Source organism: Anoplopoma fimbria, chromosome 5, assembly GCF_027596085.1.
Source record: "Anoplopoma fimbria isolate UVic2021 breed Golden Eagle Sablefish chromosome 5, Afim_UVic_2022, whole genome shotgun sequence".
NCBI classification, from domain to species: domain Eukaryota; kingdom Metazoa; phylum Chordata; class Actinopteri; order Perciformes; family Anoplopomatidae; genus Anoplopoma; species Anoplopoma fimbria.
In genome coordinates, this window is record NC_072453.1 from 10,130,948 (window position 1) to 10,147,456 (window position 16,509).

At 40.8% G+C, this 16,509-nt stretch overlaps 2 protein-coding genes across 2 annotated transcripts in view; both read left to right on the forward strand.

The window, feature by feature from the left end:
• The window catches only part of LOC129091634 (pre-mRNA splicing regulator USH1G-like), an 8,537-nt gene extending 3,305 nt beyond the window's left edge, over positions 1 to 5,232 (forward strand). The window contains exons 2-4 of the mRNA XM_054599323.1: positions 2,061 to 2,508; positions 3,346 to 4,172; positions 5,050 to 5,232. Of these exons, the coding sequence (XP_054455298.1) occupies positions 2,061 to 2,508; positions 3,346 to 4,170 (1,273 nt within the window). The 3' untranslated portion in view covers positions 4,171 to 4,172; positions 5,050 to 5,232. The remainder of the gene's footprint in view (positions 1 to 2,060; positions 2,509 to 3,345; positions 4,173 to 5,049) is intronic.
• Positions 5,233 to 6,316: 1,084 nt separating this feature from the next.
• Positions 6,317 to 15,706, forward strand: fads6 (fatty acid desaturase 6). The gene is made up of 6 exons (XM_054599194.1): positions 6,317 to 6,950; positions 9,413 to 9,579; positions 11,389 to 11,569; positions 11,780 to 11,967; positions 13,476 to 13,655; positions 14,336 to 15,706. The coding sequence occupies exons 1-6, from the start codon at positions 6,713 to 6,715 to the stop codon at positions 14,483 to 14,485; spliced, it is 1,104 nt and encodes a 367-aa protein (XP_054455169.1). The 5' UTR covers positions 6,317 to 6,712; the 3' UTR covers positions 14,486 to 15,706.
• Positions 15,707 to 16,509: the final 803 nt, after the last annotated feature.

The following is a 16,509-nucleotide window of genomic DNA, read 5'->3' on the forward strand; positions in this document are numbered from 1 at the left end:
GACAAGTTTGGTTTTGCTACGGAGTCATACGTGTTGCTAGTGAACAGGTGTTTGTTTGAGGGTTGTGTATCATCTCTGAGTCAGAGCTGCAGTTGGTCATGTTATTATGTGAGATAGTTGGGTGTGATTCCTCCTTCATGCATTTCTTTGAAATATTATCTGCTTAATTACCTTTTCAGCTGACAGGGACAGAAATATATGCTGCTCCCAACATAAAAAATAAACCCCATACTTTATGCTCTTATATCAGAGGAGATATTTGACTTTGCCAGGTTTGCAGACAGGAAATCAGGGTTTGTGTCGGTGAAGGCGTGTGGTAACAGTGTCTCTGGGTGTCTGCAGAAAAAAGGCTCTGGGTGTGTGGGATGAATAATGCAGAGTCACCTCTGTCATGTTTAACCTGCAGCGTTTCAATTATTGATCAGGGCTCCGCCGCGTCCCTGGGCCATGTGGGTGGGGCTACAAAACAGGAAGAGGAGGGACTCGACACAAACACAGTTCATCCTTGTATTCAAACTGTAGTGTGAACTGGGAAAAAGTGAGCTATCATCACCAAAAGACAGAGTCTGGTGTGTGTTGTTGGTCCTGTTATTGCTTGCACAGCATTGTGGGTGGGGCTTCTCTGATATCATGTTAATATTCCAAAGATATTATTTCAGTCAGGTCATTTTTCTCAAGCAGCAGGTGCTATCTCGGCTAATATTACTGCTGGTTGACAAGGGTGGAAAAGACTGCAAACTCACCCTTGATAGACTGTTAATAAGGATTTTCTTTATTATTTATTTTTCAAATAAATTATATATCATAATGCTACATTTTGTCTCTGAAAGATCAAGTAAAAATTAAAAAAATGTCCAAAGTGGCGTCTTTAGATTGCTTTGTTTTGTCCGACAACAGGTGAAAAGATTTTTAGTTTATAGTAAATTTAATTATTATTTATTATTATTATTATTATTATTATTATTATTATTATTATTATTAAATTAATCTCTTATTTTATACAGTGTAGAAGGTGTAAATTAGGTGTCAGTAGGTTACATTTCTGTCAGTGGTCTAATTGATTCATAATGTATCACTTCAGCACTAGAAATTTGTGTTGTTCAGTTTCAACTCTTGTATGTTTACTATGCATAAACATGTACATTTACTCTACCAATGTTTTGATCAAAATAATCTGATGTTACATTGCCTAACTCAAGTAAAGACCTGAGGGTCATTTTCACAACACATGAGATGAACTGACACACGTTGCAGGTTGTGTGAGTCATCTTACTTCCTTACCTCAGTCAGTGGTGTAAGAGGATCAGCAAAGTGAGGTTGAGTTTCTCAGTGAACCTGGTTTAAATCTGCAGAATGACACATCTCTGCAGGGAAATTTAGAAAAAGGGCCATATATAAAGAGAACAAGCCATGAAAATAATCCCACACCAAAAGTACACATGTGGACAGACTCTACTTCTCTCTTGATTTATTCCCTCAGTAAACATTGTAAACATGAGTTTATGGTCTCAATCTCTAGTTTCAAGTCTTCTTCAATACAGCATGATGTTCATTTAGTAAATTATGATCCATTTAGAGTCAAATAGACCATAAAGCAGGGTATGCTTTAGGGCGGGGCTACACACTGATTGACAGGTCTCTACCACGGCGTTGTCTGGTCTGGGTGTTGTCCGTGTTTTGGTCTTAAACTTGTTTTCACTTCATGAAAGTTATCTGTAACATGTAGGTCGCCTAACAATGTCTTATTCAGCGGTGTGTTGTACTTGGTTCCACCCTCTCGTGTCACTTCAGGTTGCAAAAAAAACCCAAGATGGCGACCCCCAAAATGCCGGCCGTCCACAAACCAATGGGTGTCATCACAGTGACTAAGTCCACTTCTTATTTTCATTTTATAGTCTGTCCACATACTTCTGACCTCAGAATCGGCATTAAGGGATTTTGGTAAAAACTTGCAGAACACTGGTTTGGTCCTTTCAGATTAGTAACAGAAATCTCAATGTTTGTGTGAATCCAGTCATGTTAATGCAACATGGCGTCTTGTCTCCTCCTCTGTCTTCCAGAGGCGACCCCGACAGGTGTGACATCTGGGGCAACACACCGCTTCACCTGGCAGCTGCCAACGGCCACCACAACTGCCTGTCCTTCCTGGTGGCTTTCGGTGCCAACGTGTGGTGTCTGGACAACGACTACCACACGCCGCTGGACATGGCCGCCACCAAGGGACACATGGACTGCGTCCGCTACCTGGACTCCATCGCTGCCAAGCAGAACACCCTCAACCCGAAGCTGGTCGGCAAACTCAAGGACCGGGCGTTCCGTGCCGCAGAGCGCCGGATCAAAGACTGCGCAAAGCTCCAGAGGAAACACCGGGAACACATGGAGAGGAAGTTCATGAAGGAGTCGTCAGCTTTAGACAACTTCGATGCTATCAGCTTTTCTAGCTACACCAGCGGCAGCACTCTGAGCCGCAAGTTCAACACTGTCACCTCCAACATGCCATACTCGCAGGTGGTTGTTCTTTGACTTTGTGTCGTACTACAATAGATCTCGCCCCACTTACGATTATAGCTACTGTTCTTTAGAACACTTTTTTGTTTGTTAACAAGATTACACATTATTGTCAGTGGAGGCAGAAAAATTCTCTGAACACGTTAGCTGGCTAGCAAGTTTTGTTGGCTTGTTTTTTTTGTATAATGGCTGAAGAAAATATGAGTTTTTTCCCCAATATATACAGCAGATGGAAGCTCCCGAGAGGATGGCTAGCTAGCATGTCCATCTCCAGAGCGAAGCTAGTTAGCTAGTTATTCTCCCGAGCTCCTGCTTGCTTTCCTCCCAGCAAATTAGTCTCCTAGCGTGGTGAAGCATGGCGGAATTAGCAAGGTAGCTAGCTAACTAACCAGCCGCTTTATGTATGAAATTTAACATCTTAATGAACTTAAGTTCAAAACGGCAGCCCACAAACCAATGGGTGACTTCATGAGGACTACGTCCACTTCTTTTATAAAGTCTATGCGTTAAGGTCTGGTTTGGACTTCACCTGCAGAGGATAAAGATGCAATTTGATGACTCCTTGCCAAACCTCATCGTAGCTGTAGGGGTTGATTGCAATAAATGATAGTGCTTATCGAAGAATATGAGTCGTAAACGTCTAGGATAATATTTAAATTGTTTAGAAAGACAAAGAAACCCTCTATTGCCGGGCCAAGTCTTATTGAACAATAGATCTACTATCTAGAAAGACTTTGACTCTATTTGTGTTGCAACAACAGTAGTGGTTAAAATTCATGTTGGTCTACCCATTCATGATCTAAATACGTTTTCTGAATGTCTATACTTTCCTCTCAGGCCACCCTGCACTCCACAGCCAAGGGCAAGGCCAAGATCCAGAAGAAGCTGGAGAAGAAGAAGCAGGTCGATGGCTCGTTCAAGATCTACGAGGACGGGAGGAAGAGCGTGCGCTCGCTGTCCGGCCTGCAGCTCGGCAATGATGTCATGTTCCTCAAACAGGGAACGTACGCCAACTCCAAGGAGCGGTCGCGACTCGACATCCGCGACATGTTCCCCCACGACAACGACGCCGACGACGACGACAACGTCTCCCGTGCCATGAGCGACCCGGGCCTCCTCGAGGCAGCGTATTCGGAGATCAGCGCCGACTCCGGACGCGATTCCCTGTTCACCCGACCCGGGCTCGGCACCATGGTGTTCAGGAGGAACTATTTGAGTGGAGGCATGTTTGGCATCGGGGCACGGGAGGAAGGGAGCGTGGTGGGGAGTGAACCTGTGGGCCGGGCGCCTAATGTTCGTCTACGGGGACCTCTGTCTCGACGCTCGCCCAGCTTCGATGAGGACAGCATTGGCAGCGCCTTGAGCCTGCAGGAAAGAAACCTTCAGGAGTTGCCCTGGGAGGAGACAGACGTCGGGTTGGACGAGGACCTGGAGCCAGTGAACAGTCCTCTGGAGACCTTCCTGGCCTCTCAAGGCCTCAGCGAGTTCATGCCGATCTTCAGGAGGGAGAAGATCGACCTGGAGGCTCTGCTGCTTTGTTCGGATCACGACCTTGCCAGCATTCACATCCCTCTGGGCCCCAGGAAGAAACTTCTGGAAGCCTGCAAGAGACGTCTGGACACCATAGACGAACCAGAGGCCATTGAAGACACCGAGCTCTGAAGGTCAGTGTGTTGTAATCCACATAATGTTTTTAAAGAGGAGTATGCTTTAGGGCGGGGCTACCTTGTGATTGACAGGTCGCTGACACTACCACAGACGTATACGGCATCTCTACGTCACTCCTCCTCAGTCCAAATATGGTCATCAGTTGCAAAAAATGATGAACGGCCGTAATCCAAGATGGCAAATCGAAACTGCAGAACTTCAAAGAAAGCAATTTACAAAAACAATGGGTGACGTCTGGATGACTACGTCCACTTCTTAAATACAGTCTGTGCTGTAGGGGCTGTGGTAGAGGGTCAATCACGTGTCACATTTATTCAAAGCAGTGATTGACTTCAAGCTAAACCCCCCAAAAATTATATTTTTTCCGAGATTGGGCACAAAAAGGATTAATTGCAAGTATCGACTGATTGAAGAGGTTTTGATACTACTTGTTACTGGGTAATTTTGGCCAATACCTTAAATATCAGGTTTTAAATGTATGTGCACACACAAACGTACACTTACATACATGTGAATATTCATATATGTAGCGATTCATATGCCCTTCGCGTATGTATATTACTACTATATAAAATCAGGCCTTATAGCTGACACACGGGAAAGCCATTTTGACCAATTACTTTTCAAATAACTCACCTTGAATTGTTAGTTTAAACGTGATTCCCTCCGCTTTGTACATATTGTAAACTAAGTTGATCCACTCATTTATGGTCGGTAATTTTCCTGGCTAAAGGGCACCATCTAGTGGTGACCTGTGATATAACCAGAGACCTGAAAGTCATTTCAGTAGCATGAATCTTGTGTTGATATTTTATTATACATAATTTATCAGAAAAGAGTCAAACATAACTTTGTTTTTCTATTTATTTACAGGATAACATGATGTCATGTGCAGTTATTAATCCACAATACAGTCATTGGAGGAAACATGGAGTCAAGGCATCTGACAGAAACTTGAAAACGACGTAATAAACATTTCATGGGAAAGCTTTGCCACATGTATAAACAAATGAACCCTGTCCAATAAATCTTAGCCTGACTTGTTATTATTTATATACTGTATTACTTCATGTATCACTTAATGATTTATGTATAAGTGATTGTACTTTATTCTTTGAATATACTATTTATTATGTCACACTTTAAACATGTTATTTTACGGCACATACACAATGGTGACTATTCATGGATGAGAATAGCCATGTACTGACTGCTCTGCAAACACTGATGCAACAGTAAAAAAACAATGTGTTGGTACTGTGAGGTTATGTGAGTGTGTGCTAGATAACGCTGTTATCTCACGTTGCTCGGAGGCGTTTGTGGTTTCACTGAAGGTCTGTCTGTCCGTGCACTTGAGAGTATGACCTGCATGAATGTTCATTTTAAGTTGTTTTTGTATCCGAAGATGTACCCACAGCGACCGTGAGTATCTTTTGTTAAAATAAAGTGAACTTATTATTGTTTAAAGTGTGAACTTATGTGGATATAACCAACCGGTTTGTCGTTCTCTGGCAGAACAAGTATCGACACTGCAGAACTTCAAAGAAAGCAATTTCTTACGTCCACTTTTACTACGTCCACTTCTTAAATACAGTCTGTGCTGTAGGGGCTGTGGTAGAGAACAAGTAACACTGACCGCCGATTAGTGCTTGTATAAATAAAAGACGAGACACTCAAGGCTGTTGGAGGATGTGAGAGGAGCTGGCCTGGTTGCTCTTATGTTCCGGTCTCTGCAGTATCTGCTGTCCTTTAGAGTGAAAACACACACACACACACACACACACACACACACACACACACACTCCCACTGTGTATGTTTTAAAGAGCACGCTGCAGTCAGCATGGCGGCGAGCCCAGAACACTGGCCTATCTCCAGAAAAAACAGATTTATATATATTTATGCACGCAGACTCTCACCTGAGCCAACTCATAAACACACCCCAACTATCAGGGCACATTCTTGCACAGCAGCATCTTCTCCTTTTTCCCTTCTGAACCTCTGCCCCGCTGAAGAAACAACTGCTGTTAATCCACCTCCTTTCTCCCTCTTTTTTTTCCCAGGACATTTGCCAAGGTTACAGCGATGCGGAGGGGGAGGGGAGGAGGCTGTCACAAAGAAACACAAGAGGCTGAGCGACATGCAGAATGTATGAGGCACCAGAGAGGAGGGAGAAGTTCACTCTGAGCCGAGCAGCTGCAGTTTTGTGTGCCTGCCTGAAAGAATTGAAGATTTTCTGCACATAACAAGGCGAACCGTACATTTTTTCAGGGTCGTGGGACAATTAATCCCATGGCTGCTGGGTTGCAGAGGGAGTCAGCTGACAGAGGGGAACAAGAGTAAGAGGGATGAGGAGGTAGAGGAGGAGGAGGAGGAGGAGGAGGGTGCACGAGGCCCTGGAAGCAGCAGGAAAAGGGGGCCGGCCTTGACTGACAATGCTTTTTCTCCAACGAGGACTTTCGCAATGCTAACTTTGACCTGTGGACTCAGGGTGCAGCCGTTCAGCTCCGACTTCGTTTATTTGAAAGCCGGTAGAGCATGCAGAATGTACCGGAGGAGTGGAGGGAAGTACGGGACGAGAGAGCAGGAGATGGGATGACGGGGGAGGTGCAGCTCCGGGGGAAAGCGGATCCTGAGGTGAGGAAGAAAGGTGAAGAGTCACTGATGATGGAGCTGACGAGGCTGGTGCAGGAGACGGTGAAGGGCAGCAGCTGGTGGGAGAGGAGGGGGATCGATTGCAGCATCCTGGCTGCAGCGTTCCTCTGTCTGCCACCCGGTAAGACTCACTGCACACTGTGGGAACTTCACACAGCTCTTCTTTAAATGCTTAAAAAGTCAAAGAGATGATAAGTTATCACAGAAACTAGAAATGAAGTATGTGTTGTACCTTTAAGTTGAATGTTTTGGAGTTCTCTTATTGACAAGTTACTGTGACCCAAGACAGAAACATCAAACATGCCCAAGGCCTGCAGATAAAAAGTACACTAATCAATTATTATGTTCTGTCCCTGATAGATGAAAGAATAAAATAAGTTTCTCACAAGGTAATTGTGTTATTAAACTAAATTAATACATTATTAAGATTATAAACTGGCAGAAATATTAAATGTTTAGCTTTGTTGCTCTATTGTTGTATTAATTGCTTAGTCTATAAAATGTCAGCAAGTAATGAAAAATGTCCATTACAAGTTCCCATAGCACACAGTGATGTCTTCAAACTGCAGTCCAAAACCACAAAACTAGGTTTACTGTCAAAGAAACACATAAAATATTCACATTTTAGAAGTTAAAACATTTCTGCCATCATTATTAATAGATTAACAAAACCGTTGCAACTTACTTATATCATACATGGCCCCTTGTAAATAACATAAATATATACATTAACTAATAATTTCAGCCCCATAATTGTCTCATTTATTCATTTATGTTATCTAAAAACATACAAACTGAAAAAACCTTGTTCTCAATCGAGCATGTTTGTGTTCTTAAAATACAAACACAGCTCTTTCTGCAGCACTGTTGTCATAACTGGTTTACACATCCTTTATCTGGGTCACTGGTGCTACTGACCTGAATTAGGACGGGTGTCTATTGTGATTAATGTCACTGGATCAGTGGATCTGGCATCTTTTCAGCAGCACCACAGGACACCTGGTTCAAGCGTGTAATCTAGACGTAACAACGTGACTGCAGTAAACATGCAGATTACCACTGCATTCTTACAGTCTTGCATAATTTGTGAGTTTTCCTCTCATGGATCCATACAGTGTAGATCCCTGACTGTAGTATAAGGCTGAATTTAGTCCCATGGTGCAGCCTGAGGAAGCATCTGTCATTGTGTATCAGAGAGCTTGTGACTTATCACCTCGAAATAGTCTGCTTTAAAATAGGAGGTGCAGTAAATTAGACCCGTTTATTGAGTTAGGAAGGAAATATGTCACATGAAACCTGCCTGTTAAGGACCCAACGGGAGGAGCCTCACTGGCTGCTTGTGTTGCAGGGTTATAATAGCTAAAAAGTCCAATTCATGTTGTGTTTTATTTATACATTTTTTATATTTATTTACCAAGGCACAGTGCACATTAATTAACATTTCAGGTTTTTATAATTTTTGTCTTTAGTCCGTAGGCAGGTAATTACAATTTATTGGCCTAATATCAGTACAATGCAACAGCAAACACTATAGTACAACACTGTACAGCATAATACAATGCAATAAAATGCAAATACATTACAAAAGTAGCAGATTTGTGAGAGTAACTAAACTCCCAAACCACTTTCTTCAGCTGAAAACCAATGTATATCGGTATTTAGTAGTGTTGTTGATGGATTCAGGGCCTAATTTCGGCATTCCAATGCAAAGTATGAGAATTTCACACGTTATAAACATGCAAAACCTCAAACCAAACCCCTTTCCTGTGGAGAGAGAAGTGAGAGTATATTAGTGAGAGTAGCCGTTAGCTTTTCAATTAGCCTGTGAATCACTAATGTTAATTGCTAGCATCCACATATCCCAGCCTAGCGATATAAACTAAAGTATTACTGTACTGTATTTGTTCACCAGAACAGACTCTTCACAGCACTCTTATCAAACGATAATCATAACAATATTCAACAAGCTAATGATTAGCACACTTTTTATGTTTTAAAACTGTAGCATGGTGGAATATGCTAAAATTGAACACCTTTATGCTTCATCCACACACTCTTGTAACAGAGTAGGAAAGCACATTGCTATCACCAGATAATCAGTAATAAAACATTGATACACCAGATATTGATTTCATTTCAAGTCCACAGAGGAAGAGAGAAGAGGCTTGTAGATCATTATCACATTCTGTTTGATTGTCCAGGGTAGTAGCACTTTAGCCAAAAGGGGTTTAGTTACTTATTCATTATTTAACATGATCAGAGTAAGGTCATTTTTTTATTACCAATCTGAATTTGCTTACAGGAAGTTTAGCTGTTCGTATAAATATTTTATCGTTTGTGAATATTAGATTGAAGGATCCGTGTCAGAGTTCAATACAGGAGAAAGCAATCTTAGGAATATCATAAGAATTTTACTGCAAACAACAGATGGAAGTAAATAGAAACGACAAACAGTGATGTAAACATGCAAGGAACCCCCCGTGCGATGAAATGGTGTCAGACACTTTGGACCAGAGTCGAATGCCTCTTATTAATTACTCAATACATTTATTTAAATTGAGATCCCTGTGCTCTGTCTTGCAGCTTTCCTGCTGCTGGGCTCCTCTCAGGTGCTGTGGTTTTCGGCGGGCATGCTGCTGATGAGTGTGGCTCACGGTGTCATCACCTTCAAAGGGACACATCTGGCCAGCCACGGGGCGCTGAGCGAGTCGCAGGCCTGGGCCAAGTTCTGGGCCGTCTTCTTCATCGAGGTGAGATGGTTCAGAAATGAAACAGAAGGCTATCATTAAACAGCTGAGGCAGAGCTTCAAGGATTCAAGGATCATTTATTGACATTACGGAACAGAGGGATGCAAACACATGACAAAAAAAACCAAAAAGCACTAGTACTTTCCTGGAGTGCATATTTTGAATTTCCATCATAAGGAATGTAAACAGCAGCAACAAAAAATATGGCTGACATCTTGACATCAAAAGTTCAACATGAGGAAAAACATTGTCCATCAACTTTGACTGTGTTTGAGCACCAAGCATTATGATGTAAACACAGAGTCCACCTCCTCTCGTCCCACTGGAGCCCTTATTTGCACATTTAGCTCTGCAGCAGCGAGCTTAAAACTACTACTGCTGAAGTGCCCTTGAGCGAATCATTTTAAAATATGAACTAAATAACATTACTGCACTGTGATGAAACACATATTTCTTTTCAAACCATTTTGTAGCATTACAATCACAGCTCTTTAAGCGGCTGGCTAGTTAGCTAGGGAATGTAATCTTGCCACCATGTTTTCATGCTATCGTTACACTCCTTACAGAAAGAAGAAGAAGTGAGGCAGAGGGACCGAGGGCAGTAATTCTTGTCTCATTTATGGTCTTATAAACAGTAAATTCATAAAATTCAGTGCACAATGCCATATCGCTGTTTCCAAGCTACTGTAGCCTCATATTTGTCTCATATCTGCGTCAAGGCTTCTGTTATAGTGGCCGTTGTTTCATCTCTCAGCCTCTTCCCCCTTTATTGTATTTTCAAAATTCTGCAGTGGGTGGAATAGTTTGACATTTGGGGGGGGGGGGGGATGCTAATTTGTTTTCTTGCTGAGAGTAAGACGAGAAGATTGATACCACTCTCATGTCATAGATATGTAGCTGAGCCAAGCAGCCACTTAGCTTAGCTTAGCATAAAGCTAAAACAGCTAGCCCGGCTCCAAAGGTAACAAAATCCTTCAACCGGCACCTTTTAAGCTCAATGATTAACATGTTATGTCTCGTGTGTTCAATCCGTACAAACACAAAAGGACATGTTATGTGTACAGGGTTATGTGCTGGTCTATTTCTTGGCCCCGCTGGTTGCCTGACAACCACAAAGTGACAACAAGACTCCAGGAAGTCACTGCCCAGTACAAGAAGTATAACCACACGTGCTAAATCAACTTTTTTTACACTTTTTTTTCTGTACAAATTAAACAAACCAGCTGTAAGATTTAACAGACATGACATGAGAGTGGTATCAGTCTTTTTGGCAAACTGTCAGGCTATTTGCTTTAACTCCCAGCTGTTTCAGTGAAGCAGCTTTGAGACCAGTTGTATAAATGTATGTCTGTGGGGCAGCTGTGAATGTGAAGCAGTCTTTGGCCTCATGCTCAGCAAACAAACCTACCCTTCATTTAAATAAAGGTGAGGACAAGATAAGGTTACATAACCATTTATTGCCAGCCAGCGTAGAAACAGTGACATTTTAAATGAGTGAATTACGTGTTTAACGCTGTAAATCAGGTCATTAAAGCAGTGTGTAATGATATTTAATAACCTCAGGGCTGAAATAATCAGTTCAGTGAACTGCTGAACCCTTGAATTCGGATGTTTACCGAATGTTCAGTTGCTGTTCAGGAAAACCAAATCATGCTGCTGTCCTTTTCCTTATCAAAGCAAACAGGATAATAACATACAACAAAACTAAGAAGAAGTCTGTCAGTATGATTGTTTTATGTGCTTCATCAGTGTTTTGTTGTTTGCATGTTCCATAAAACATTCCCATCTGTCCTTTGTGTTCGTCCGCTCAGATCTGTGGCTCATTCTCAGCACAAGCCGGCGTTCAGGGCCACATAAAGATGCACCACGCTCACACTAATGTGGTTGGACTGGGGGACTCCAGCGTATGGAAGGTCCCCTGCTTGCCCCGCTCCATCTACCTGTTCGTAGCTCCCCTGGCCGTGCCCATCATCACCCCACTTGTTGCACTCGGTAAGAGGCGCCAAAAGGTCCAACAGAAGACGGACGGTTTATGAGTTTGCTCACATACCTCAACATTAAATGTGATTATCAGCATAAAGTCGAGATAGATTTCTGACCCTCTGATCCTGTTCAAGCCCCCCTGTTACCTCGCCTCTCTCACGTCGGTGTGAGTTTATTCTCATGCATGTGATTCACTTTTCTTTTTCTTTTTTTTTGCAGCTCAGCTCAGAGGACACTCTCTGGCTCTCGTGGTCAGGACCGTGCTGATGGTTTCACTGGGCCTGTATTCACAGTACTGGCTGCTGATCCACGTCTCGGGCTTCCTGTCGCCCCTCAGCGCTCTGCTCTGCATGCTCGTGTGTAGAGCAATGTTCTCGGTGCCGTACATCCATGTCAACATTTTCCAGGTGAGAAATACCTGCAAGAGAATAGAATCCTAAAATAGAATCCTAAAACCCAGACATGAGTCAGCAATTTTCATTTTCTGTTCCCTCGTCTAAAAGTCAGTGTTTCTTGATGTATTTTTGGTTAGATGTCTGAAATAAGGTTTATTACTATTGGCTTTTAGTTGAGGAAACCAGTATGGTGCTAACTTCCTGGTTGGACTACAAAAATGTTTTGATTTCTGGTGGTGCTGGATGAAAAGTCGCGATCAACAAAGTCAGTAGGATTCATCCTCTGGGGATCATTGATGTCTGTACAAAATGACATGGAAATCCATCCAACAGTTTTTTAATTGTATAAAGATCATGTTATATGACTGGAAGCTCCAGAACAGCTACTAAATGGTCCACTAATATGCCAACACTAAATTCCCTCCATATATTTCCAGGCCTGTATGTTCAGCTCTCACAGTTTGGGTGAAGACTTCTCTTGTTACTCAAACTCAAAGCAGCGTTGTGTTCTCAGAGATCAGACCAGTCAGTGAACTACAGGGACAAAAAAAAGGAATTCATGCATGATTTTCCCAGATGGAGTCTGAGCACCGCAGGTCATTGTGCATTGTTCTGATCAAAGTGTGTGAAGGGGGATTAGAGAACCCGGGTTCTTGATGTGAAGTGAACGGTCTAACGAGGGGGAAAATGTTTGTTCTCTCTGGGGGGTCACAATGGAAACCTGTTCTCTCCTGGATCCTGGTGCTGTCGTTGGCTACTGTCCTATCTTTTCCCCTCTGAACTCAAAGTACCACCTGTACTTTCATCCTATGATAACCTTGACTCTTGTCTCTCATTTGTAAACATTATGTACTAAAACTCTTCGCATAAGAAAAACACATTGACACTTCTTTATTCTTTATAATGTATTTCTGCAAGCAGTGATGGTTTTGTTTTTGTCCATCTGTGCCAAAGAAATATTTTGTCCAGTCCGGACGGCAATCTCCTGTTCAGTAGAGTGAAAAAAAACATATATTCTAGTCACTGATTCGACCGACACGAACAGGACAATAAAGTTCCTGGGCAGTTAGTGTTCTACGTTAACAAACGATCTAAGACACTCAGGGGCCCTCAAAGCACAAAGTTCAGTCTGTGTAACATTGTTTTGTGGATATATATAGATATGGAAAAATCTGCACAACAAAAGCACAGTTTCATCTGAAATATTAAGTGTCTTATGGTGATGCTTAAAGGTGCTATCTTAATGCCTGGTCTTTTAGAGACACCTTGTTTCAAAATACAGTTTAAGACTTTAATTCAATCAAATTACTAAGAAATGTATTTCATAAGCCAAACCTGAACACTAATGTATATAAATTGTGTAATTCACTCTGTCATTTATTAATCAGTGAAGTTAATAGAACTGCTGCTTTGTTTGTTGTTCAGTAGAAATGTAATTAACATGTGTATTTTTAGAAATATACATACTATATATGATTAGCCAGAAACATTTAACCAAACTGAAACTGTGTTATCGGCAGCACATTGGCCTCCACATGTTCTCCGCGACCAACCGACCAAAGAGGATCTACCAGATGACCCATGGAGTCCTGAACCTGCCCCGTAACCCTCTGCTGGACTGGATGTTCGGACACTCGCTTATCAACTGCCACGTGGAGCACCATCTCTTCCCCTTCCTATCTGATAACATGTGTCTAAAGGTAAGTTTTATAACCCCAAAATCATTATGCACATCTATTGGATTGTCTTGCGGCGCAAAAGTCACAAAACAGAGATATGAGTTCAGATCAGATTAGAGAGTTCAGAGTTGGGATTACCTAGCATGGTAATGTAACTCCCAGTAGATAATATACTTTGAAGTAAAAATGTATGAACTATAACTAAAACTTGCCTTTTCTAATAATTTAACAGTAATTTCCAAATGATACTTGATAAATATGCAAAAAACATTGGTAAAGGCATGAAAAATACATCCTCCTTGCAGCACTCATTTATTTATTTTTTTATTTAACTTTTAATAAACCGTGGGTCATGGCCAAGATGTTTGACACAGAGATTATTTTCTGCAATAATTCAAATTCCTCTTGAACTACAAAAAAAGATGTCATCCGTTGAACCTTTCCATTGTTTCCTAGTTTATTAGAAATCATAGTTAAACATTATTTTCCATCTTTTTTTATGTGTTGTATATGTTTATTTTTGTGTCTGTGGTACTTTATGTACTTCATTTCATTTTTATGTTCCATGTCAACTTGATATTGACATTTGTGATTATATTTTTGTCTTGTCTATCATGAAAACTATTAATCATAAAAATAAAAATAAATCACAGTCCACACTTCTAAAACTGACCCTGGGTCTGTCTTCCTCTGCTCTCCAGGTGAAGCCTGTTGTGTCCAAGTATCTGACCGAGAAGCAGCTTCCGTACCAGGAGGACAGCTACTTCTCCCGCCTCAGGCTGTTCTTCCACAAATACCAGGAACTGATGGTGTTTGCTCCGCCCATCACAGAGCTGGTGGGGGTGCAGTGATGAAGAGGCAGTGATGAAGAAGAACTGTTTATTCTGCTGCTGCTGCTGCTCCAAAGTGTTTCAGTGACACGTTACAACCACAGTCTCTAACAGGGTTTAATCAATAACACATTCAAGATTAACTTAGTCTGATATTAGGAGATCAATTAATTAATTTTTTTTCAAAACTTAATTTTTTTAAATTGTTATATGAACAAAATTAATGTGTTTCACTTTTAGAGGTAATTTGATAAATTGCACAAAGCTCAACCTAAAGCTGACTTGATTGTGTTTAATAGGTGCTGCTTTAAAAGACACTTTGGGAGATTAATCACTGATCTGGGGTCTGTCTCATGAAGGAAATTAAACTCAGTCTGCTGGTCCTTAATCGTTTTACAAAGATGGTTTCCTCTGGATTTAACAGCAACATCAAGAGATTCAGAGGATTGTAGTTTATGAACCTCATTCATAACAGCAGTGAAAAATAATGATGAATTCATGTAAAAGTTAGAGAAACTAAGCACAGTAGTGGAATATTTAAGAAACAACAACAGAAATATTAATATAACAGAGTAACCACATGTGTGATACATTATGTTTAATACACTTTTTGTACAAAAATAATAATTTATTGGCATTTTTGAATAATACAATTTTACAAAGCTAAAGTCAAATCAATCCAAATATTGTGCTTGAGATTATGCTGAAAATAAAATAAAATATGCTTTTGATCATAAATGGTAATGATATTAATGATATTTAACCTTTAAAGTAAAATAGTTCAGATGGTAAGGGAAATATGTAGGCATATTTAAATAAAGATTTGTTTCTCTTTGCTTCTCTATGTTAATAGCGTCACCTCCATACTATATTTACCGTACAGACAGACAGACAGACAGACAGACAGACAGACAGACAGACAGACAGACAGACAGACAGACAGACAGACAGACAGAGAGTGGAACTGATTCAAAAACAAGCACATTGGAGTATTTCCCAAACTGTTGAACTATCCCTTTAACAATATCTGTGGTGGATGTAGAGAGAAGTAAGTATTTTTTTTAAAGTCAATACTGAAACTTGCTTCATGAGACAGGCCCCTTAGTTTGTTGTTGTTGTTGTTGTTGTTGTTGTTGTTGTTGTTGTTGTGTCCTCAGGCTCATACTTCATTCTAGTCACAGTTCTCAAAGACATAGAGGGTTCTCAGTGTTTTTGTCTCTCTGAAAATAAATTTTAACACAAATTAAATATTTGTTTTATTGCCTAATTGTCACATTGTCTTATATGCTCAAGAGTTTTGTTAATAACCAGCATCCAGCAGCAATAACTGCAGTGTGCAGATGTTAATTCATGATTTAGAAACATTGTCAGGTGTCAAAATTGCACCAAATTCAACCCTGCATGTCCTCGGTTCCCCGGCAACACAACAACCAAGTGTGAAGTAGATCGGATAAACATTTGTTGGGATACACAAAGGACACAAAGGACACACAGATGGAATTGTCTTGCTTCATAGTTAGATTTTTGCTGGGAAATAAAAATACTAAAGCAGTGTTGATATATATATTTTTTCCACTTGGGGGCAGCAGAACAAACTGTAAACACAACACCTTAACTTTATCACCTTATTAAGTAAGACAATAAACAAACATTTGCCTTTTTATACATCAGGCATTGATTCATTCTGTACCATATGATTATAATATTCTTAAAACACCTTCAACATTTCACCTCATCATTTGATACATTGTTGGTATAAAAGTATTAATCAGTGCAGCTTTCAGAGGCCATCATCTGTCTTTTATAAACAACATGATCTCTAAAGCAACAAGTTTGATCTAGAATAAGGTCATTTTTTTGTAGGACACATGGATGTCACACCTTTTCCTAGGTGTTCCTCAAGGTGCGATCTCTGTCCTCACAACTCTTTGTTCTGAACGTTTCAGTATGTTTTCTAAATGTCTCTCCTTCCTTTGTATGAATCTGCCTCTGGTGTTTTTCCTCAAAACAAAAGCAGACTTTCCTTTCTTTGTTTCACCACTATT

Coding starts and splice junctions, on each gene's coding strand:
- fads6 (XM_054599194.1), top strand. CDS start 6,713: ATGCAGAATGTACCGGAGGAGTGGAGGGAAGTACGGGACGAGAGAGCA. Junction 11,570..11,779: donor CACCCCACTTGTTGCACTCG/GTAAGAGGCGCC, acceptor TTTTTTTTGCAG/CTCAGCTCAGAGGACACTCT. Junction 13,656..14,335: donor CTGATAACATGTGTCTAAAG/GTAAGTTTTATA, acceptor TCTGCTCTCCAG/GTGAAGCCTGTTGTGTCCAA.